This window comes from Coregonus lavaretus, assembly GCF_964263955.1.
Source record: "Coregonus lavaretus genome assembly, chromosome: 27".
Taxonomy (NCBI): domain Eukaryota; kingdom Metazoa; phylum Chordata; class Actinopteri; order Salmoniformes; family Salmonidae; genus Coregonus; species Coregonus lavaretus.
The window spans coordinates 26,402,823-26,429,137 of NC_140014.1; the positions used below are offsets into that span (position 1 = coordinate 26,402,823).

At 40.6% G+C, this 26,315-nt stretch overlaps 1 protein-coding gene across 2 annotated transcripts; it reads right to left on the minus strand.

Annotated features, from left to right (window-relative positions):
• Positions 1-2,614: 2,614 nt before the first annotated feature.
• LOC311102538 (gamma-aminobutyric acid receptor subunit alpha-2-like) lies at positions 2,615-25,990 on the minus strand (the record flags this gene model as incomplete). Of its 2 annotated transcripts, none has more annotated exons than XM_084143910.1 (9): positions 2,615-2,920; positions 4,223-4,425; positions 6,184-6,336; positions 9,925-10,068; positions 12,311-12,393; positions 12,688-12,908; positions 14,197-14,264; positions 23,562-23,683; positions 25,920-25,990. In XM_084143910.1, the coding sequence occupies 9 exons, from the start codon at positions 25,988-25,990 to the stop codon at positions 2,615-2,617; spliced, it is 1,371 nt and encodes a 456-aa protein (XP_084000036.1). The 2 variants fall into 2 exon arrangements, with proteins under 2 accessions (XP_084000036.1, XP_084000035.1); XM_084143909.1 differs by having other exon boundaries at positions 2,615-2,923.
• Between the last annotated feature and the right edge of the window lie 325 nt (positions 25,991-26,315).

Below are 26,315 nucleotides of genomic sequence, written 5' to 3' on the forward strand. Positions count from 1 at the left end.
TCAGTAGTGTTGGGGTATCAGCAGTGTGGGGATTTCAGCAACACTAGGTATTCAGTAGTGTTTGGGTATCAGCAGTGTGGGGATTTCAGCCGTATTTTAGGAGCCCTGGGATTTGAGTGCCAGATGTCCTGCTGCTGACTGTCGTGTGTTGGCTCTGGGAGTTTTGAGGCTGCCTAAGGGAGGTGTGTGTGTGTATATGTGTGTGCGTGTGTGTGGCGTGTTTGTGTGTACATTTACATTTCCCTTTAATTTGAGGTTTTGCACAGTATGAAATATCTGCTATATTGAAGGATATGTTGGTGAGGTACAGTAAGGGAAATGATTGTTTACTTCATTAAGATCTGTGATTCAGCCACTGCCCCCGGGCTTGAAGTGGCACCAAGCCGGTAACAGTCCCAGACAGGCAAGGGCAGAGGTCAGGTTGGTACACTTCCCTTCAGGCAGCTTAAATTAGAAGTCTTATGAATTCAGCCATTTTTTTCTAAATATATTTTGCTGCTTCATACTATATGTCTACTGGCATAAGTATGACGTTATCAATCCTCAGGCATTATGTCACTCTTTTGGCAGTGTTATGTAGGCTCTGTGTACGGCCTCCTCAAATCAAGTGAAAAATAACAATTGTCTGTTTAACAGAATCCAATAGTTTAAAGGAGGATGTCCTCACATGTCTTGTTATCTGATTCATCAGAGGGAATCTCCAGGCTACTGTGTGAGAACACTGACAAAATCCTTAATAAGGGAGCTCAATTCACGACCATTCATTGAGTCACTTCTAACTTTAGGATGCATGACTTTAGGAAATCTGAAGTTTCTGTATCATATCTACTTGAAATGTTACAGTTGGAAAATCTCCACAATTTGTCGCCTAATTACCATTGAAGGATAGGGTATCTAGTTGTTACAGCTCATGATAGGTATTTTTCATTGGACAGTTTGTGTTATCGCTGCAATGTCAAACTGAAATGCCATTAATATGGTAATGCTAACTCATGGGACACCGCAAGAAACACATGTTCAGTTCAAGAGGACAGTTTCAAATGGGAGATGAACCAGATTGTGTGCTCAGAGTTTTATAAAAAAATTGAATAGAGAACTATTTTCTGTGATTTTGACCACAATATCACCATGACAAAGCATGAGAGTAACAACAATTCCGGACATCCAGTAAAAGCTCAAAATTCATTGATTGGTAAAAACATTTAACATTGTGATTTTATAGTGTGAATTATCATCATAAAGTAAGTTGTACTACTATGGCTGACCCTGTAAAGCAACACATTTCACTGCACCTATCCAGTGTATGTGACAATAAACATTATTTTATTTTATTTTTTATTTTGTGCCACACCTTTAAATATACCAAATGTGTGTACAACACAGTAACAATTTCCACTAAACTACATATTTACTAACAACAGAAATGCCATGGCACAGTACCCTCACCCATGGCTAAAACAGATCATATGATGGAATTAAAAGAGTGATGAATAGAGACAACCGTATCCACAATGATCTTAATCATACAAAATCTACAAAAACAGAAGAACCCATTAATTAACTTAATTGTTAACAAACTATGTAATACTAAATAAAGTGTTACCTGATGGACTTGATATGGCAAAATGTAAAGCACTTAACATTATGTATTTGGGTCCTTTGATCTGCATCAGAGAAGAATGCTACATTGCTTATAAAATTAAAACAACAGGAAATCACCTACTTGATAAAGTCATTAAATACATCTGTAAATACAAAACATCAATCTATGATAGATATGGGTGATATTAAATATTGACATACAGTACATTCCTGCAAGCTTCACTCACACTTTGTGTCCAATCACTGCCCTCTGTCACAGTGTCTTTGAGCCTGTGAGTCATTACAAAAGCTACGATAGGAACAGTGAACGATAGGAACAGTGAACGATAGGAACAGTGAACGATAGGAACAGTGAACGATAGGAACAGTGAACCTTCATCCATCCCTGAATTAATGATGAGTCTAGCCGTGTACTGTAGGGACCTGCAGGATCAACACTCATGTGTGTATCTGTGTTCACTGTGTGTGATTATTTCTAACTTATTCATTTATCCAATAAACATAAAGAAAAGCTCAAACGTGAACATGTACAGTATGTAAGATATGAAGGGCATGGTGAGGGTTAATTATGGAACAAAAACAGGAAATTGGTGTCTGTGCATTCAAATACAGGAGTCTTCAATACAGGGTTATAATAAGGATTTGGTCACTAGTTTTCGTGTTGATTGAATCATGGCAGTTGTTTTCTTTGAGGTTCATTAATCAGAACCTCAAATAGAAGTTAGAGAAAGCATCAGAGGTTTCTTTACTTATATAAATATAAAATCCTTACACCACTTTAAAGTTAACGTTAACCTCTTTTACAAGTATAAACTCTCAAACAAATTACATAATTTACCTGCCTATCTCCTTGTAATGAATGCACCTGCAATAGAAAGCAACCATACTGACTCCAGTGCGTGCCACGGCTCCATTTAGCCAAACTCAAAGACATAAAAAGCACACAGATCATCAGTCATGGGCCGGCAGTGTAAAGTGAGTCCTGTCTCTTTGCAAAGTAAATATTTAGTATTCATTTGGACGGAACCATGTCCTTTGTGACTGGTTCTCTGTTCAGGTAGGTGGCCCAGTAGACCAGGTTGAAACCACCGAAGAGCACGGGGAACATAATCCGGGACATACGGTCGATTTTGCTGACGCTGTTGAAAGTCTTCTTGTTCTGCTCTGGCTTGACCTCTGGCTTGGCCTTGTTGGGGTCAGAGGTGGCACTCTTGGAGATGGTGGGCAGACCACTTTGGTCCTTGGTGATGTTCGGGGCATAGTTTGCCACGGCAACGGCATAGGCGTTGTTCTTCTTCATGGCGGACACCTCCTTCTTCTGCTGGAGGAGAGAAATAACATACACATTAGAGACTTTGGGGGTGTTTGCAAGAAAATGAGAGCCACTACATGCAGGAGGTGATACTCTGAGACAGTGTTATGACGGCTTCCTGAACCTTCAAGTGTTTGATTGTTACTAGATCATTGTGTTTGTTTTCTCAGTACCTCGCACACAGCTAAGAGCTCACCTCAAAAAGGTGCCAGACAGGGACTAAAGATCAAAAGTACAACACTTCATGTCTACTTGACTTGAGAGGCAATACCTCACAATGGGATTTTAATGTCATTCTGAGACACTGTAATAATCCATCTGATATGAAAATGGAGCACATCTGTTGTACAGTAGCCTATAGCTACTTCACAGTTATTATGATTCGGCCTTAATCATTTGTGATGTACTGTATTACCATAAAAAAAGTGTCTAATCTGTTAAATTGCCTGTTAAACCTTATGGGTTTAATTTGAATATCAATTTGGATTGCAATGTACAGTAACTGAGGTCCTCAAGGAGTGTGAATCTCTTTGAAGTCTCTCATGACCATTCTAATTGGCCCCACTTGTCAAATATGTATTATGGCAGGATATATGTATGGCTACAACTAGCACAGATAGTAATAGTTAAAACTAAAAGCACAGCCATCACTTTCAATGTCACACACATTTCTATGATTATGTGAGCTGTGGAGAGAAAGTGTAATTATCATAAAAAGAATGAGCTGAAATCAGAATTCAGAACTTAGAACCACTTACGGAATGTGAATGTTGGTGTCACATAATCCTCTGGCTTAACTGTATCAACCGTCTCCTCCTTGAGAGATCACAGATCCTTTCTGCCTTTCTCCTCTGCTTTTGAAGGACCCACACACAGCTCCTCATCTCCTTTTATCTTCCATTCTTTCATCCCTCCCTCTCTTTTAATAAGGTAATGCTTTAGATGTAATATCTCAACATGGATATTCAATGAGGCGAACACTTCTGAGTACTAGACAGCTTTCTTTGAGTATAATTCATCTATTTCTATGCTTCATTTCTTTGCATTTCCTTTACATTTACATTTCATCTGTACATTAACCGAATGTATGATATTGTTCAAATTTGTATTTGTCTTAACAGCTGTTGTTCACTTGTTCTACACATGCCTCTTATCACATCACCAAATGGAAACTGCTGTTAGTGAGTACAGTAAAGTGATACAGATGCAGTGTTACTCAAGTGCAGGATTGCATGTGACACTCAATTTAATGAACAGCTCCAAGCGCAATACGTGACTGTCAGTGGTCAGTGTGGTTGCCATGGTTACCTTGACGTTGACCACACTTTTGCCATCCCAGGCCCAGCCTCTTTTGGTGAAGTAGTTGACGGTAGCAAACTCGATGAGGGCAGAGAACACGAAGGCGTAGCACACCGCGATGAACCAATCCATGGCCGTGGCGTAGGCCACCTTCGGCAGAGAGTTACGGGCACTAATACTGAGAGTCGTCATAGTGAGCACAGTGGTCACACCTGTGTAATTACAGGACAAGAAAACAAAAAGACAACAGTTCTTAGAAAATGTAGATCACAAGCTGATCAAAAATTTTGACAGTAAATGTATTTAAGTGAGTCACAATAGTGATTCCATCTACGGTAAGAGAAGAGTACTGTCGTTTATTCCATGTTCACTTGTTTTTCCATGTGTAAAATAATGGTATTTCCATCCACATTGAAAATAGCTTATTCTTGTGGATGATTCTGTGGTATCTTCAGAGAGAAAACATACATTTAGATTACTGCATTGCAGGAGAAGGAGAAAGAACAAACAAACCTGGAAAACATATTTTATTGACAATCTACACATTGTGTACTCTAGACACTGTTATGCTTTTGCAGCAGACACACACATATAAATAGACAAAGAGAGTTATCAGTCATTTCTTCCTTCAAACCTCTGACTAAGATGACATTGATAGTGAAAGAATGGGGGTGATTTTTTTCCACATGGCTGCTGACGGATATGTTTTTTTTCTATTTTTTCATTCCATTTGAGGGAACATGAAACTACATCAAACAACATCAAGCAGGCTAACGGGGTAAAATAACAATCCCCCGATTGCGAGGATCAAACGGCCTGTGGGGATGTGTTTCGGAGGCTGGAAGTGGTGCCTGCATTAATAATTTAACCAGGACAATACCACAAAGTCAGACATCATAGAACAGAGACAACAAGGAACAAAGTTCTAAAAGGAACACTATCTTAGATGGCCTTTGCTTTAAGTCTTATCTAGCCATTCATAACACCTAAACGACATGATACATGTCATTATGTTACCTATTATTTTCTGATTGAGCTGACACACGCAGCGTTTACAGTTAATGCAGTCTCAGCGAACACGGGAACATTGCCTTTAAATTTGAATTGCGCTGTAGCGCGGATCTTCAGCGCTACGGATTGAATCAAGCCCTTCATGTTACATTGTATTTGTGAGATATTTGATAGGCATAAGTCAAACAACATTTGCAGGAAATTGTTTTGTTTTAGCCACAATTGTTTATGTAATTCATTCCTAGCTACCACAGGGGGAGACAAGTTACAGAGTGTGCATTTAAAGCATATTCATAACAACTTCATGACAAATGTTCATTCTTTTTCGGTGTAGAATGGGAAGGCAGGGGAAGGAAGACGTGTACCAAATCACAATGAAGAGAATAAGAAATCACCCACAGTTCTTTGACCCCTCAGAAATGGCTGGATTTACCAGTGAGTATCTGAATATTAAATCTTTAATAACCTTGCATGAATAGCTAGACTGTCTCAATGAGTGATTCATGAGGATTATCACTGAACATGTTCAGAATAGTAATCAATGTGTTCGATGCACTGGAAAACTTAGGGAGAATTGTGAACAAGTTAAAAGAATAGACTGAAAATCCTGTAGGTCTTGAATTTGTATGGTGAGTTGACCCCAAAATGTCAACAATAAAAAAAGACCAAGCTCATAATATAGAATATTCAAAGGAAAACAAATCTCTTCCATTAATGGATAGACTATCTCTTAAAATTGCAGAAACTGTTCTACAATAATTTAAACCAACAGGACCTGACCGTTGAGGAGCACTCGTGACCTGACCACTAAAGAGCAGAGACTACAGTGGAAGAATTCGTTTTACTTGACTACATAGGCAAACATGTTCTGCCTGACTGAAGACAAAAGCTTGTGGCAGTAATTGCTATCTGCTGTGAGCAAATAATTGTGTTTGAAAGCGACGATTTGAAGTGCTCACCAAAGACAGTTCTGGCGGGTACAGACTCTCGGTTGAGCCAGAAGGAGACCTGGGAGAGGATGACAGTCATGATGCAAGGCAGGTAGGTCTGGATCACAAAGTAGCCAATCTTCCTCTTCAGGTGGAAGTGGGCCGTCATGACAGTGTATTCACCTGCAGAAAGGGAATGAGTAGAAAACACACAGATGAAAATGTGTGTGATAATTGTATCTTTTTACACAAGTGGTTCAAGAGATTGTTGTCTCTGCTTGGTGTCTCTGCTCAGATCCAGTAGTGGCTACTGGTCTAGACTAGGGTTGAATGGCGGGAACCTGGTTTCCGAGATTTACCGGGATTTACCGCCCAGCACCACTCCCTTTTCCCGCGATAAATAACTGCGAGAAACCGGTAAATTATAATAAATTATTTATATGAACAGCATGATGTGAAATGGAACTGTTAAATTACATGCGATGTCTAAATCTGGCTTCTCTATGGCCTCTGCATGATGAATCATCAACGCTCAGGGTGGGGACATACAGCCCATCTCAGATTGGAGCACAGTTCACAATGGTAACCTTTTTTATTGTAACAGGTAGGCCTATATTTGCTGCAGCATAGTCTATAATATAAAGACCTAACGCGCGATTAATTTACCCATATCCATCTGGCTTTCAGGGGTCAGCTTATTTTTAAATTGTATTATTTATTTTTTGCAGCTGCATAGTTTTAAAATAGACTATCAATTGCTTTAAATCAGTGCACGCGTGAGCACTCACTCATAGTCTTTCTCTCTCTCCATCAATTCCATTCAAATTGCATCCAAAATAGATAATCCTGTTCTAGATTGATATATACAGTGGGGGAAAAAAGTATTTAGTCAGCCACCAATTGTGCAAGTTCTCCCATTTAAAAAGATGAGAGAGGCAAAAGAAAAATCCAGAAAATCACATTGTAGGATTTTTAATGAATTTATTTGCAAATTATGGTGGAAAATAAGTATTTGGTCACCTACAAACAAGCAAGATTTCTGGCTCTCACAGACCTGTAACTTCTTCTTTAAGAGGCTCCTCTGTCCTCCACTCGTTACCTGTATTAATGGCACCTGTTTGAACTTGTTATCAGTATACAAGTCACCTGTCCACAACCTCAAACAGTCACACTCCAAACTCCACTATGGCCATGACCAAAGAGCTGTCAAAGGACACCAGAAACAAAATTGTAGACCTGCACCAGGCTGGGAAGACTGAATCTGTAATAGGTAAGCAGCTTGGTTTGAAGAAATCAACTGTGGGAGCAATTATTAGGAAATGGAAGACATACAAGACCACTGATAATCTCCCTCGATCTGGGGCTCCACGCAAGATCTCACCCCGTGGGGTCAAAATGATCACAAGAACGGTGAGCAAAAATCCCAGAACCATACGGGGGGACCTAGTGAATGACCTGCAGAGAGCTGGGACCAAAGTAACAAAGCCTACCATCAGTAACACACTACGCCGCCAGGGACTCAAATCCTGCAGTGCCAGACGTGTCCCCCTGCTTAAGCCAGTCCAGGCCCGTCTGAAGTTTGCTAGAGTGCATTTGGATGATCCAGAAGAGAATTGGGAGAATGTCATATGGTCAGATGAAACCAAAATAGAACTTTTTGGTAAAAACTCAACTCGTCGTGTTTGGAGGACAAAGAATTCTGAGTTGCATCCAAAGAACACCATACCTACTGTGAAGCATGGGGGTGGAATTTGGGGCTGTTTTTATGCAAAGGGACCAGGACGACTGATCCGTGTAAAGGAAAGAATGAATGGGGCCATGTATCGTGAGATTTTGAGTGAAAACCTCCTTCCATCAGCAAGGGCATTGAAGATGAAACGTGGCTGGGTCTTTCAGCATGACAATGATCCAAAACACACCGCCCGGGCAACGAAGGAGTGGCTTCGTAAGAAGCATTTCAAGGTCCTGGAGTGGCCTAGCCAGTCTCCAGATCTCAACCCCATAGAAAATCTTTGGAGGGAGTTGAAAGTCCGTGTTGCCCAGCGACAGCCCCAAAACATCACTGCTCTAGAGGAGATCTGCATGGAGGAATGGGCCAAAATACCAGCAACAGTGTGTGAAAACCTTGTGAAGACTTACAGAAAACGTTTGACCTGTCTCATTGCCAACAAAGGGTATATAACAAAGTATTGAGAAACTTTTGTTATTGACCAAATACTTATTTTCCACCATAATTTGCAAATAAATTCATTAAAAATGTGATTTTCTGGAAAAAAAAATCTCATTTTGTCTGTCATAGTTGACGTGTACCTATGATGAAAAGTACAGGCCTCTCTCATCTTTTTAAGTGAGAGAACTTGCACAATTGGTGGCTGACTAAATACTTTTTTTCCCCACTGTAGCCCTATATATAGATGTCCTAGCCTACCTCTTTCAGGTAATACATTCAATGCAGTATTAGCCTTAGCTCATTAATGATGGGTTATGCATAATAAGCTTCTGACTTATAGCCTCTGTCTCTTTCAGAATACGCACACACATGCGCCGCTGGCCTCTCCTTAAAAAAAACACTGCTTAGCTCTTGGCGTCCCATGCAGGAAAAAATAGACTAGAATAGCTTGCTGGATTATTTTTAATTTTTGGCATTTCTTATACCAATAGATTATTCGAAGAGGTACGCAAGCTCTCGTTTGCTGAATGTTAAATAAAGCAGCCAATAGAAATCACAGATAGTTTGAAAGAAGAGCGAACGTGCGATGGCAGTAGGCTATAGCAGTTATTACTATTCAATCTTCGTGAAGATATATATAGCCTCCCTACTGTTATTTTATTTTACTTCTGCTCTTTTTTTCTCAACACTTTTTTTTTGTTGTTGTTTTATTTTACTTTTTTATTAAGAAATAAATCCATTGTTGGTTAAGGGCTGTAAGTAAGCAATTCACAGTAATGTCTACACCTGTTGTATTCGGCGCATGTGGCAAATAACATTTGATTTGATTTGAAAGCCTTCTGCATCTAATTCTAGTCCTATACTATTCAAGGATGTCATTAGAAGATAAGGACAACAAAACGTATTTCATTTAGGCCTGATTGTTGGAAGCGAGGAAGGAATTAAGCAACAATAGAGAGCGAAATAGCCTACTAGGCTTATAACATTAGGGGAAATATTATGAAAGGTAGCCTATATATGTCAGCCTACTAATTATACAAATAGGCCCTATTATATTTCAAAAATAAAATCACATTCGCTAGCCTATGCTTGGCCACATGTGCTGCACCAGAATCCCATGTTCTCTTCTGCTTTATCATGGTTTATCATACAGTATAATACAATAAAGTACAGTAATACAGTTCACACTCAAAAAGATTAGTCTGCTGGAGCTAGTTTCATTTATTTACCCCCAAGAGAGCATATAGCTAGCTACATCTATGGGCTTTTATGTTTTTCTGTCGTCCTCAATGTTCAGTAGCCTATAGCATATATGTATTGGATAACGGCACAATCATTTGGGCTTTTTTGGGCTTGGGCTCATTAAATGTCTTTAATGTAGGGCTCATAAAATGTCTTTAATGTATGGCTCATCAGGCTCAGGTAGCATCAGGCTTGAATTTTCGATCAAAGTTCTAATCAAATCCAGACATAGGTCTATTTCTATGCTTTCTAATGCTTTTGAATGACACTTCCGGTTTTGGCGGGAAATACCGGGTTACCCTTTTAAAGAATATTTGATTTGAGCATGATCATTCTTGATCGTTCTGGTCTAGACTCACCAGTGCTTGATTTAATGGTCTCTGTCCCCACAGTTTGTCCTTGAAGGTGATACTGGTTCAGTCTGGATCCATCTGATGCTACCTCCACTGACGCTGATGCGTTTCGGGTCCAAATGTACGTCACTTCGGCCATTGTGTAGGCATCTGCAGATAATAAAGGACAATACTGTTCACACTACATAACAAGGTACATATAGTGATTATGCGGGCCTCTAAAGAAGGAGAGGTGAATAGAAAACATGAATCAAATAACTATACATCTAGGCTTTCAACCCTGTCATTATGCACGGGCATGTGTACAGCACAACATGCGGTATATTTACTATCTGATGATGTTCAAGCATTTATATTAATCAATATCTGTTAGTGTGAAGTGAGACAATTACATTTCACATAGAAAGGAGGGAAATTCAATCACATCGAAATGCAAAACAGCCAATATTATCTGATAGAAGATTGATAGAACTTGGCAGATACGTCTTTGTAGAGAGGCACATGAAATTGCTGTTTATGAAAAGCCAGATTTAATGAAGCGTTCCCTTAATCCTGGCAAAGCGAAGGTCTGGACCACATTTTCAGCCGTTTCAAAAGGTCAGACTTTTCTTGCCCTTTTCTTGTACAGCAACAACCCGATCTAGCTTTTTATAGTGGAACTTGACTCGTGAATCAAATCAAATCCAATTGTATTTGTCACATGCGCCGAACACAACAGGTGTAGATCTTACAGTGAAATGCTTACTTACAGCCCTTAACAAACAATGCAGTTTTAAGAAAAATAAGAGTTAAGAAAAATATTTACTAAATAAGTAAAAAATTAAAGAGCAACAATAAAATAACAATAACGAGGCTATATACAGGGGGTACCGGTACCGAGTCAATGTGCAGGGGTACAGGTATAGTCGAGGTGATTGAGGTAATATGTACATGTAGGTAGGGGTAAAGTGACTATGTATACATAATAGATAATAAACAGCGAGTAGCAGCAGCGTAAAAAAAAGGGGGGGGGGGGGGGGGGTTCAATGCAAATAGTCTGGGTAGCCATTTGATTAGCTGTTCAGCAGTCTTATGACTTGGGGGTAGAAGCTGTTAAGAAGCCTTTTGGACCTAGACTTGGCGCACCGGTACCGCTTGCCGTGCGGTAGCAGAGAGAACAGTCTATGACTAGGGTGGCTGGAGTCTTTGACAATTTTTAGGGCCTTCCTCTGACACCGCCTGGTGTAGAAGTCCTGGATGGCAGGAAGCTTGGCCCCAGTGATGTACTGGGCCGTACGCACTACCCTCTGTAGTGCCTTGAGGTCGGAGGCCGAGCAGTTGCCATACCAGGCAGTGATGCAACCTGTCAGGATGCTCTTGATGGTGCAGCTGTATAATTTTTTGAGGATCTGAGGACCCATGCCAAATATTTTCAGTCTCCTGAGGGGGAATAGGCTTTGTCATGCCCTCTTCACGACTGTCTTGTTGTGTTTGGACCGTGATAGTTTGTTGGTGATGTGGACACCAAGGAACTTGAAGCTCTCAACCTGCTCCACTACAGCCCCGTCGATGAGAATGGGGGCGTGCTCAGTCCTCTTCTTTTTCATGTAGTCCACAATCATCTCCTTTGTCTTGATCACGTTGAGGGAGAGGTTGTTGTCCTGGCACCACATGGCCAGGTCTCTGACCTCCTCCCTATAGGCTGTCTCATCGTTGTCTGTGATCAGGCCTACCATTGTTGTGTCGTCGGCAAACTTAATGATGGTGTTGGAGTCGTGCCTGGCCATGCAGTCATGGGTGAACAGGGAGTACAGGAGGGGACTGAACATGCACCCCTGAGGGGCCCCCGCGTTGAGGATCAGCGTGGCAGATGTGTTGTTACCTACCCTTACCACCTGGGGGCAGCCCGTCAGGAAGTCTAGGATCCAGTTGCAGAGGGAGGTGTTTAGTCCCAGGGTCCTTAGCTTAGTGATGAGCTTTGAGGGCACTATGGTGTTGAACGCTGAGCTGTAGTCAATGAATAGCATTCATTGCAATAGATATTACATCATCTGTGGATCTGTTGGGGCGGTATGCAAATTGGAGTGGGTCTAGGGTTTCTGGGATAATGGTGTTGATGTGAGCCATGACCAGCCTTTCAAAGCACTTCATGGCTACAGACGTGAGTGCTACGTGTTGGTAGTCATTTAGGCAGGTTACCTTAGTGTTCTTGGGCACAGGGACTATGGTGGTCTGCTTGAAACATGTTGGTATTACAGACTCAGAATGAATCCGATTAACCTGCCAAAACTAGATGTTTCAGTCTCACAGGCAACCAGCTAAACATAGCTACAAGAAGAAAAAACTTTCTGCCACTAGCTCAATCAGTTCTTTGCAAAGTAAAATAAAAGCAAGAATGAGGAGATAAGCTTACAGCTGCCAAACTTCAGTGGACAGGAGTGGGAATCCATAGGGAAATCTTCGAGGTGCATGGGACATTCTGCCTGGACTGTTAACCTGAGTAAATACAAAGACACAGACACAATAGTTCACATCACACCAGAACCTCACAACTATTCTCACAGTGTTGTTGTTTTGTTGTGCAACCTTGTTTCCTTTGAATGGCCTCATCTCTCCTTGCTTTCAGGCCATGCTGAGACCATGTATTGTACACATGGTTCTCATAGAGTGACTCTGCCTGCCTGTACAAAAGCAAGTAGATCTCGATGCTGGCATGGGCTGCTGCACTGACATCACCTTGTCTGAGATCTGAGGACAGCTCTGTTAGCTCTCTAATGAAACTAGGGCTACCTCATAGTGTACAGCAGTGTTCCATCCTCCATGATCCGGAGTAGTTTGTTGGGCATGGTCATGTTGTGAGCCACGGATTTCTTCCCGTTGTGGAAGAAAGTGTCGGGCGTCCAGATCTTACTGGCCATCAGGTTGTTCAGCCGCAGGATGTTCATGGGCCCGTTGAACTTCAGCCGCTCGTCAATCCAGCTCTGACGGAAGAACACGTCCACAGTGTACTCCTGACACAGAGAAGATGACAAAAGACTGTAGCACACGTTGGGGTTTTGGTAATGTTCCCCCCTTCCATCACAATTCTCACAATATGTAATGAAGAGACTGCAATGGCAGAGGGTGTTATTAAAAGATCTTAGATTTAAACTTTAAGCTGCATTGTAACATGTGTTTTTAATAATTAGAATGAAATCCACTTTTATCACCTGCTCAGTCAAATTAAAGAGTTTTATAGCCTAAAGATTTATAGTCAAATAGTAATAATGATTCGTTTTGTCTAACACTGTGACATTGACTCAATGCCACAAGAGACAAGTGGAGGGATCACAATACAGAGACAGAGAAATATAGAAGTAATATATTTACAGACACAAAGTACAGGGACAAGCAGGGATGCTGTCAAAGAAAGAGACAGAGAGAGATAGAGAGAGAGAGAGAGCGAGAGAGAGAGAGAGAGAGAGAGAGAGAGAGAGAGAGAGAGAGATATGCCACTATCAGAGAAACACTATCAAAGCAGACCAATGGCCCAAGAGTGAAATTTTCCACCTTGAGTTAAAAAGAGCCTCTGAATGAATTATACATGTGCCATTTCTTCTTCTTTTTTAAGGCACTGGCTCGATGGCGACCATTTCCCCTCTTCTTTATGGTTTAAATATTTGAGAGCAGGCTGAAATGGAGGGCTGAGAGTGTGATGAAGGAGGGGACTGAGAAAAGCTTTTAAAGCCCAGCAGGTACGAGCCTGGAGCTTGGAGAACAAGGCCAAAGGAAAGGGTGAGACTGAGAGAAAGAAAACATAAAAGAATGAGGGACAGATACACAGAGAGAGTGAAGACTGAAAATGATAAGTCTGGTAGAAGTGTGTGCGTCTGTCTATCTGTGTGTGTGTGTGCGTGTGTGCATGCGTGCGAGTGTGTGTGTGCGTGGTGTGCGTGATGGGGAGTCTAGCAGGATGCTACCTAAGAAAAAAACTGTTACATAATTTCCCCATTATAGTGCCCCTGAGTTTCCAACGGCAACAAAGGGACGCAATAGTGATGCTACCCCAAAATCACATGAAATGTTGATGGACCAACCTCAATTTAAAGGGTCAGTCCCTGTCCTACTTAAAATGTATGTGAAATATATTACATACATCAATGTATACAGTATACAGTATATTGTTAAACATAAGCTTATATCAAAATAATGAAATAAATAATGAAATAATGTATCTTCATAAATAAAACAAGCTGAATATATTTTATTAAGGGCCGTGTCACAGTAGTTCATACGTATAATACCTAGTATAACACTTACCATGTCTGTGTCTGACACTGGACCGAAACTTGTGACATAAATATCAGTCTTCACCTCCGTCACCCGATCTGTAAAATATACACACAAAAAAAACGATAAAAAAATGTATTTAAAATGATCTTGTTTGAGATAATATTTTTTCTACTATAATTGCAACAACCCTTTTGAATACTTCATTCATGTTTCATATGTATCTTTGTAGGTCTATCTGCTCATATGTCAACAAGGCATCCACTTGCAAATCCCATGTTAAAACATGTTTCTGAGAACTGTGACATACATCTGGAAAGAGATGTGGTTGAGATCAATCCAGTCTATGAAAGCCATGATTTCATATTAATGTTAGATGACTGCTGTCATGGCAACACTTTGTCCACGGTGCCACATTTACAGTACATTCGCTCAACGCTCATCCTCTTTCCTCAGACTCCCCCATAGATGGTGTGAAGGGAACACACACTCCTGTTAAGTCTGAGTGGGAAATCACACTCCCTCTCCTCACTGCCCTTCAGACACTTTAGGGGCATCTCAATTGGCTAAAGTGGCCTCCTTTCCTGGTCTCCAACTCTCCATGCACTAGGAATGAATCTGACCTAAGTAGGCCTACAGTAAAAGCAATGGTGGATGTCTTCCAGGTGGGAGCTACAGTGAGGGAAAAAAGTATTTGATCCCCTGCTGATTTTGTACGTTTGCCCACTGACAAAGAAATGATTAGTCTATAATTTTAATGGTAGGTTTATGTGAACAGTGAGAGACAGAATAACAACAAAAAAATCCAGAAAAACGCATGTAAAAAAATTTATAAATTGATTTGCATTTTAATGAGGGAAATAAGTATTTGACCCCTCTGCAAAACATGACTTAGTACTTGGTGGCAAAAACCTTGTTGGCAATCACAGAGGTCAGACGTTTCTTGTAGTTGGCCACCAGGTTTGCACACATCTCAGGAGGGATTTTGTTCCACTCCTCTTTGCAGATCTTCTCAAAGTCTCCTGTCTCTCACTGTTCAAATAAACCTACCATTAAAATTATAGACTGATCATGTCTTTGTCAGTGGGCAAACGTACAAAATCAGCAGGGGATCAAATACTTTTTCCCTCACTGTACATATTGATGGTGGGTAGGGTGATTTAATGTACTCCCATATAATCTAAAAGCAATATCCCAGAAAGGGCACACACCGGCCGACATATGATACCTAGCGAAAAGCACAATTTAAATCTATTACTAACATATCATCAATAGACACTTATATAAACGCAAGTGTGCATGAAAACTCAGGCCATCACACACATACACAAACACAGCCACACTCATATTACACTCTCAAAGAATATGGAGAAGGAACAGCAAACAACTGCCAAAAGCAAAAGGGTTCAGGCAGCACCCCAGTGTCGAGTTGCACTGAGTACATGTGGAGTAAAGGTGCTACTCATCCACACTATTACTGAGCCTGACAGCCATTCTATTTAGTATAGCCACCTCAACATTCCAGTCTCATATTGCCATTCTCTATGAAGAATATGGACTGTTACTCCTAATAAAGCTGAACAATGTATGTCATCAACCACTAGCTAACTAGTTGGAGATGGGAATTACTTGTGGCTATGCAACTTTTGAGTGTTAGTAAATCCATTTCAAATCAAGCTTTCTTTAGGGCCCTATTCAATCCAAACCAAAATCAATAGGTTTCTGCAGTGAGGGAAAAAAAACTATACCAGGATGCTGTTTGGATTACACAGTATTATCCAATTAAATCATGTTTCAGTTTACACTTGCGTATGTGTGGACAGGGTACAACATCAGTTGAGCCATAGGTTACCTCAACCAAGGTCTACATTGAATAGTGCAACAACACTTTTTGTTTAGTGTTTTGAACTCCATTATCACTTCATTTTTTAAATTCTTTGTCATCTCAATGCCCCAGAATTAATGCCTGTTTTTTTTGTCTGCTATGACATCATTTGCTGAGCTTGTTAAATGTCTTCTTATCTAAGAATTGAGGTCAAGAGTAAAAAACAAACAAACAGAAGCTACTTATTTCGAATTACACTGAATTGTCTACAACTGCCAGCCATGATTTAAGATCACAACTCCTAAACTGGGAGCTATTATGTGATTCTAAAAACTCTCAGTGAAAAAAAAATACAATTTCCCATTAATAAAACAGCCATTTCCCAGCACACATCTGGTGCATCTGTCTTCAATCGGATTCCCATCAGACCAAAGAACTCTACTGCCTGACTCTAATGCTTCTGTTGTCTTTAAATAATATCTACAACTAGATAAACATCAACATAAATCATAGCACCTCGTGGGCTATTTCTAGGATCCATGAAAAGCTAAAACAGCATTAAGTTAAATCCTCATTAAACGAGTCAAGGAAGCATATTCAGCCACACTAACGCATTCAGTGTAGGCTGTACAGGGATTAGTGAGAGGCTACAGTATAACAATGATCGGTCATCTTTAATGGACCAGATATTATAAATCACACCACTCACACCTAGGGCTATACTTCGGCTGGCGCTACGGCGGCGCAAGTGCCAAACGCACGTTAGTTTGCAATTTCAGCATGTAAAAACTGGCATTCTCCATCCCATGCGCCAGGTTCAGCAATTTACCTGTCTAATATCAGGTCACTTGCACTGAGGTGGGAGGGGTGGAAATATTTTAGGTGTGTCCTTGAAAACAAGTGCAAAATTGACAATTTCATGCAGTGCATATAGGGAGATTTAAGACCAACGAAAAGCAGGTCTTAGCGGTAATAAGAGAGGAGATGTGCTTTTTGTGCTGGTAATAATAAACATACAAAATCAGTTTTTTTCCCCCATTTAGTTTAATTTGACTAAAATACCAAGCATATAATCTCCCCTTCCCTCAATGAAGGTTGTTTTTTTTGTCCTGCCCAATGCGTTCGCCAAGTAGCCAAGCCTATCAATCAGGGGCACAAATTTGGTCTTAGAAGTGGGGGGGACATTATTTTTTAAACACTCCACAGCCTACCTGACCGCTCGGAGGTGTCTGCATGGTCCTAAAGCACACCATTGCCTCGTTTTGTATCACATTCCAATTCTAAAACTGGGGGGGGGGGGGGGGGGGGCAAAAATTATATTTCAGAATGTGGGGGGGACATGTCCCTGCTATCAATAAAGGATTTGGCTTGTGAGACTGCTTTGAAATAAATATTAATCACCAAAGCTTCATTAAAAGATCAAGTTTGGGATCAGCAAGACAGTGAGCCGACATCCCCTTTTTATCTATGTATTGTGTAGGCCTACAATATTTTAGCCAGCTCCCGTTTTGGACATACATAAAAACCTCTCCATGTAGGGCCTCCTGTAGCTCAGTTGGTAGAGCATGGCGCTTGCAACGCCAGGGCTGTGGGTTCGATTCCCACGGGGGGCCAGTATGAAAAATTTATGCACTCACTAACTGTAAGTCGCTCTGGATAAGAGCGTCTGCTAAATGACTAAAATGTAAATGTAAAATGTAGGCTACATATACCCATCATGAAATGATGCTGGTGACCCTTGTATTTAGGACTTATTTTCCCGTAACAATTGCTTGTTTTCTGTTTAATATTATTAAAAACCAAGCCCTTCATAAGCTACCTTACCCTTGAACTACTGTATGGGCTATAAGGAACGCTGTTTCAACAGCAATCCGTTGTCTTTTTTATCCTGACGATTCAATGATACCATGCTTCTGACCCCAATAGTTTTTGAACTATTGTTTTTGTTTTTTGTTGTTGTTGTTTTTAAACAGATATCTTGTTTTTCATTTAATTTCATTAAAAAACAAACTTATTTGAATGATTCATTGTCCTGGTTTTATGGTGAACATCCAGCTCGCATGCTTTAGGAGCAGTCTGCTATTTATGAAGAAGTATGAATGCAATCTGTAAGATGGTTCCATTATGTTTATAAAACATTATATTTGGGAGCAGTATAACAGTAGTCATTCTCTTTATATTGGATGTGTGTAAATGCCTCCATTGTCTGCGCTGTCTTAATATGATATGCCCACGGGGCGCAGTTATGGTGCCTGTAACTATATTTAGACCAGTGATTTATATATATACACTAGATGACTAATGTTACTGTCCCCACCACAACAACAAAAATACTTAAATACATGTAATTTTGTCCTTGAAACGTTTAAATTCCATTAATTCCTATAGAGTACCACAGTCATAATACCCATAAAACCTTGCGGTCAAACACCATTCATTTTTCCCATATGGGATTTTAGAAACACTTAAAACAAGGGCTGTGTTTCGTGTAGGCTTACCCTGGTGTGACGTTTTCATAACCGTGTAAATCTCTCTAGGACAAGGTTACTTTTATTAATATATTTGCCTGTATTTACCCCCCAAAAATGTAATGCTAATTAGCTGCTAATGTGACTATCATAAAGAACTACAAATGCCATGATCTGGTCAAGACAGCCGAATCGAGGCAAAGGTAAGAACCTCTGGATTAACTCTCTAATGTTAGCTCAATTTAGTCATGAATAAATTGGCTACATTTCTTTAAAATGTAAAATGTTGTGAACTGTCTTGTGCAAGTTTTAAATTGACACAATACCTGTTAGCAAAGGTGTCAGCTAGCGATGACGTGCATGAGCTTGCAGGGATTTGTAGTCTTGCATGATGTCTATTTTGATGCTAATTAGCATTTTCGAATCTGAGAGTAAATAGAGCTGAATATATTGATAAATCTCCCCTTGTCCGAGAGAGATTTACATGGTATCAAAACGTCATGCCAGGGTAAGCCTACACGAAACACAGCCTTATTTTAAGTGTTTCTAAAATCACCTACGGGGAAAATGAATGCTGGAAAAACGATTGGAACCATTTCCCTGTTTGACCGCTAGGTTTTATGGGTATTATGACAACTCTACTGTGGGGCTTTATGGAGGACTGCTCCTACTGGGGAGCGCTAATATGGCCGACCGGTGGCTTCAAAGCCTCTCAATGGCCAATACATAACATCAGCAATCCAGGGTTTATATACAACCTTAATTTAGACATAGCCTATTTAAAACAAGTTGTGGTTTCGTTTGATTAGAATTTGATTAGAATTATTCACTCGCTTTTTAAGACTTATCAATAGTGAATTTAATCTTGCTTATTGACAACGTTTGGCATGTCCATGGCTCAGACATGGCAGACATAATGCAATTTACAGTAGGCCTATCCCTATATCAGTGTCAATACTATGTTTAACAATATGTTTCCATATTGAAGCCATGCAATTAGGCTTCTTACAATGTGGACTGCAAAAATTTTCAACATATTTAGCAAATATGGGAGAGGCCTACATACATTTTGTTATTTTGTTTCTTTAGGCTATTTAACAAACTAGGTTATAACAGACTAACATTTGAATTGGAGTTGATGGCAACACAATACATAAAAGACTGTAAATACATAACTTGAAGCAACCACATATTTAGCCATAGAGCATGTTCTGATTGGCCAGTGAGGGATCAAGCATAGAAAACTTGTTTATTAATCAAAACCAAGCTCTTTCGCGCCACCGCCAGCTACTGCGCCAATAATTCTGGTGGTGAAAATAGCACAAACATTTTAAGGGAAATTACATCAAAACAAGGCCAGTTGTAAACTGCACATGACTAAAGGCTATCCCAAATGTTAATTTGTACCCTTCTGGATGGGAATATTCAGCAAAGCCTAGTGACAGTTGTCATCATGACAATCACATTTGTTTTTTTCTAACAGAACTCCCTTGTTGTGACTAAGATTATAGACTTATCTGCGTACACCTTGTCCTGTTTCTATACTGCTCATCAGAACTGTAACAAAGTGAACCTCACTTGGGAGCCATTGACGTATACACTGAGTGTACAAAACATTAGGAACATGTTCTTTCCATGTGAAAGCTATGATCCCTTATTGATGTCACCTTAAATCCACTTCAATCAGTGTAGATGAAGGGGAGGAGACAGGTTAAATAACGATTTTTAAGCCTTGAGACAATTGAGAAATGGATTGTGTATGTGTGCCATTCAGAGGGTGAATGGGCAAGACAAAATATTTAAGTGCCTTTGAACAGGTATGGTAGAAGGTGCCAGGTGCACAAGTTTGGATGTGCCAAGAACTGCAATGCTGCTGGGTTTTTCACACTCAACAGTTTCCCATGTGTATCAAGAATGGTCCACCACTCAAGGACATCCAGCTGCAGGCCAGTGGTCGAAAACTGGTCATTGGTGAAAGACGACAAAGGAGGCTGATACGAGTTGTGCAGAGTAACAGACAGACTACAGTTAGTCAACTGACAGTCCAGTACAACATTGGTGCCCAAAGACCCATAAAAGAATGCACAACTCATCGAACCTTGACACAAATGGGGTATGGAAGCCAACGACCTTACAGAGTTCCACTTCTTTCAGCAAAAAACAAGAAACTGCGGTTGCAGTGGCATAAGGAACAAAAACATTGGAAAGAATTGGAAAAACATTGCTTTGTCTGATGAATCCTGTTTCCTGCTGTTTCACGCTGATGCGAGGACTAGGGTATGGAGAAAACCACATGAGTACATGCATCCATCATGTCACGTGTCGACATTGCAGGCTGGTGGTGGTAGTGTGATGATGTGGGGTGTGTTTTCATGGCACACATTGGGCCCCTTGACAAAAGTGGAGCAACGTTTGAATGCCACAGGATGTCTGAAAATCAATGTCAAGCAGGTGCATCCCTTAATGGCAGCAGTGTATCCATCTACAAATTGATTTTTTCAGCAGGATAATGCCCATGCCACAAGGCTAGGATTGTCCAGGAATGGTTCCACGAACATGACAGTGAATTCAGCTTATTGCAGTGGCCTGCCCAGTCAACAGATCTCAATCCAATTGAGCATCTGTGGGATGAGATGGAACGAGCTATTCGGAGTAGAGATCCACTACCAGCCAACTTGACACAACTGTGGGAAGCATTGGAGTCAACATGGGCCAGCATCCCTGTGGAATGCTTTTGAAACCTTGTAGAGTCCATGGCCTGACAAATTTAGGCTGTTCTGAGGGCTAAAGGGGGTGCAACTCAATAGTAGGAAGGTGTTCCTAATGTTTTGTACACTCAGTGTACCGATCTCTTTTGCCTTGTGAGTCAAGCACCCTTGGACTGTATGAGTCAGAGTCCACAATCATAATATTATGAACACACAGCTCAAACATCCTGGTGAGCCAGACACACCAAAACACACAGTGAAAAATGTACATTTTGATTGACAAGAAAAGCTGCAGTCTTTAAATGTGAGTGTCAACAGTTTTGAATACATGCATGGATACAAAACTTCAAAGTGATTGGGTCAGGCCTGAATAAAACAGCCTAATAGCTCTTATCTCTTCTGTTATACCAGATAATACTGTATGTCTGTGTTGTTGTCCTAGTGATAAGGGGGATGCAAATGCAAGCTCAGAAACTCATTCTGACATGCCAGATTTTTTTTTATATACAGTACCTGTCAAAAGTTTGGACACACCTACTCCTTCAAGGGTTTTTCTTTATTTTTACTATTTTCTACATTGTAGAATAATAGTGAAGACATCAAAACTATGAAATAACACATATGAAATCATGTAGTAACCAAAAAAGTGTTAAACAAATCAAAATATATTTTATATTTTTGATTCTTCAAAGTAGCCACCCTTTGCCTTGATGACAGCTTTGCACACTCTTGGCATTCTCTCAACCAGCTTCTCCTGGAATGCTTTTCCAACAGTCTTGAAGGAGTTCCCAAATATGCTGAGCACTTGTTGGCTGCTTTTCCTTCACTCTGCGGTCCACCTCATCCCAAACCATCTCAATTGGGTTGAGGTCAGGTGATTGTGGAGGCCAGGTCATCTGATGCAGCACTCCATCACTCTCCTTCTTGGTAAAATAGCCCTTACACAGCCTGGAGTTGAGTTGGGTCATTGTCCTGTTGAAAAACAAATGATAGTCCCACTAAACGCAAACCAGATGAGATGGCGTATCGCTGCAGAATGCTGTGGTAGCCATGCTGGTTAAGTGTGCCTTGAATTCTAAATAAATCACAGACAGTGTCACCAGCAGAGCACCCCCACACCATCACACCTCCTCCTCCATGCCTCGCGGTGGGAACCACACATGCAGAGATCATCCGCTCACCTACTCTGCGTCTCAAAAAGACACAGCGGTTGGAACCAAAAATCTCAAATTTGGACTCATCAGACCAAAGGACAGATTTCCACCGGTCTAATGTCCATTGCTCGTGTTTCTTGGCCCAAGCAAGTCTCTTCTTATTATTGGTGTCCTTTAGTAGTGGTTTCTTTGCAATTCAACCATGAAGGCCTGATTCACGCAGTCTCCACTGAACAGTTGATGTTGAGATGTGTCTGTTACTTGAACTCTGTGAAGCATTTATTTGGGCTGCAATCTGAGGTGCCGTTAACTCTAATGAACTTATCCTCTACAGCAGAGGTAACTCTGGGTCTTCCTTTCCTGTGGTGGTCCTCATGAGAGCCAGTTTCATCATAGCGCTTGATGGTTTTTGCGACTGCACTTTAAGAAACTTTCAAAGTACTTGACATTTCCCGGATTCACTGACCTTCATGTCTTAAAGTAATGATGGACTGTCGTTTCTCTTTGCTTATTTGATCTGTTCTTGCCATAATATGCACTTGGTCTTTTACCAAATAAGGCTATCTTCTGTATACCACCCATACCTTGTCACAACACAACTGATTGGCTCAAACGCATTAAGAAGGAAATAAATTCCACAAATTAACTTTTAACAAGGCACACCTGTTAATTGAAATGCATTCCAGGTGACTACCTCATGAAGCTGGTTGAGAGAATGCCACGAGTGTGCAAAGCTGTCATCAAGGCAAAGGGTGACTACTTTGAAGAATCGAAAATATAAAATATATTTTGATTTGTTTAACACTTTTTTGGTTACTACATGATTCCATATGTGTTATTTCATAGTTGTGATGTCTTCACTATTATTCTACAATGCAGAAAATAGTAAAAATAAAGAAAAACCCTGGAATGAGTAGGTGTGTCCAAACTTTTGACTGGTACTGTATATATAAACAAGCTTGACAAAAGAACATGTTTAATCTCAAAGTAATGTAAAACTTTGAATAATATATCCTGGAGTGCTATTGGGTGGGCAGGGTTTTGTTCCAGCCCTGTTCGAATACACCTGATTCTTCTAATTAAGGTCACGCTGAGCAGATTATAAGCAGAATCAGGAGTGTAAGAGCAGGGTATGAGTAAAACCCTGCACACCCAGTAGCTCTCCAGGAAGAGGGTTGGCCATCCCTGTTGCAAAGTTGATTGAGATTTAAAAGCACTTTATGACATGTTAGCTGCTCACCTCCAAGTCCAGGTCGTAATCGGTTGTCATAGCCATCCAGAAGGCGGTCCAAAATCCGTGTGAACAGAGTGATGTTGTTTTTGAAGGCCTCTGAAGCATATGCAGACGATTCCACTATTGATCTAAGTAGTTGAAACATCAATGATTACAGTGGGGGGAAAAAGTATTTAGTCAGCCACCAATTGTGCAAGTTCTCCCACTTAAAAAGATGAGAGAGGCCTGTAATTTTCATAATAGGTACACGTCAACTATGACAGACAAATTGAGGAAATAAAATCCAGAAAATCACATTGTAGGATTTTTAATGAATTTATTTGCAAATTATGGTGGAAAATAAGTATTTGGTCACCTACAAACAAGCAAGATTTCTGGCTCTCACAGACCTGTAACTTCTTCTTTAAGAGGCTCCTCTGTCCTCCACTCGTTACCTGTATTAATGGCACCTGTTTGAACTTGTTATCAGTATAAAAGACACCTGTCCACAACCTCAAACAGTCACACTCCAAACTCCACTATGGCCAAGACCAAAGAGATGTCAAAGGACACCAGAAACAAAATTGTAGACCTGCACCAGGCTGGGAAGACTGAAACTGCAATAGGTAAGCAGCTTGGTTTGAAGAAATCAACTGTGGGAGCAATTATTAGGAAATGGAAGACATACAAGACCACTGATAATCTCCCTCGATCTGGGGCTCCACGCAAGATCTCACCCCATGGGGTCAAAATGATCACAAGAACGGTGAGCAAAAATCCCAGAACCACACGGGGGGACCTAGTGAATGACCTGCAGAGAGCTGGGACCAAAGTAACAAAGCCTACCATCAGTAACACACTACGCCGTCAGGGACTCAAATCCTGCAGTGCCAGACGTGTCCCCCTGCTTAAGCCAGTACATGTCCAGGCCCGTCTGAAGTTTGCTAGAGTGCATTTGGATGATCCAGAAGAGGCTTGGGAGAATGTCATATGGTCAGATGAAACCAAAATAGAACTTTTTGGTCAAAACTCAACTCGTCGTGTTTGGAGGACAAAGAATGCTGAGTTGCATCCAAAGAACACCATACCTACTGTGAAGCATGGGGGTGGAAACATCATGCTTTGGGGCTGTTTTTCTGCAAAGGGATCAGGATGACTTATCCGTGTAAAGGAAAGAATGAATGGGGCCATGTATCGTGAGATTTTGAGTGAAAACCTCCTTCCATCAGCAAGGGCATTGAAGATGAAACGTGGCTGGGTCTTTCAGCATGACAATGATCCCAAACACACCGCCCGGGCAACGAAGGAGTGGCTTCGTAAGAAGCATTTCAAGGTCCTGGAGTGGCCTAGCCAGTCTCCAGATCTCAACCCCATAGAAAATCTTTGGAGGGAGTTGAAAGTCTGTGTTGCCCAGCGACAGCCCCAAAACATCACTGCTCTAGAGGAGATCTGCATGGAGGAATGGGCCAAAATACCAGCAACAGTGTGTGAAAACCTTGTGAAGACTTACAGAAAACGTTTGACCTGTGTCATTGCCAACAAAGGGTATATAACAAAGTATTGAGAAACTTTTGTTATTGACCAAATACTTTTTTTCCACCATAATTTGCAAATAAATTCATTAAAAATCCTACAATGTGATTTTCTGGAGAAAAAAAATCTCCTTTTGTCTGTCATAGTTGACATGTACCTATGATGAAAATTACAGGCCTCTCTCATCTTTTTAAGTAGGAGAACTTGCACAATTGGTGGCTGACTAAACACTTTTTTTCCCCACTGTATGAGAGAGATGTGTGGGGAAAATTCATTGACATAATAAATATGTCACTCAGTCAACCTCTCTGCCAACTTCCTCTTGATAAGATCACTGTGTGTGTTACTTAATTCATGTGGCTCAGTTGGTTTCTTTAGAAAGACAACCATCCTCACTCTCATTAGTTCATTATGGAATAGACCATTCTACCTCGCCAAAGAAAGTTCTAAGCATTTCCGAAGAGAAACTGGAAGATACCAAGGAATCGTGCTTCAATCAAGTTATCACTGAGTTTTTTCCACATTTAGATTCATACCAATGTTCCAACTCCCTGGAGCTGTGCGTAATCTCCACCCCTAGTCTCCGTTGCACGTCACCGCGCAACTGGTGTATCAGCTCTCCACACAAATTGTGCCATCGTGTTATCACGCTTTGTTGTGTGCAAAATATTATTTTCCCGTCAATAACAGCTATATTCCAAATCTAAGAACCATTTAGATCGGCGATAAGCTGTCGAGGCGATTTGGAACGCGCAGACAAATGTGTAACAGTGTTCTTTGTGCGCACAATCACTGTTTATTGTCTTTTCTACTGATTTTTGTTTTGTTTTTTGATAATATAACGAAACTTACCTTGACTGCCACAGTACCATCATCGAGAAGAACACCGCTAGATAATGCGATAAGTCCCATCGCTCTCTCATTGCTGAAATCCAAACCTACAGAATGGGATGCCGAATTAAAGGCAATATTCAGAGACCCAAATTCCATTCACGAAGACATTCGATTCAAATGCTGAGCCGTGCCATTCATTCTGAATTATTGCCTTTTGTTAACAAATTTATGCAAACTATTTCTATAAACAGTTTGCTCTATCCAAAATCTAAAATAGTCGTGCGCTTTATAGCCTAAATGCATACTCACTTCAAATTTGATGGCAACATGCAAATAAAAATTAATTCGACCACTTCATAAAAAAACAATAGGCCTATACATTTTAAAATAACTTATTGAAGTTATTGAAAACTC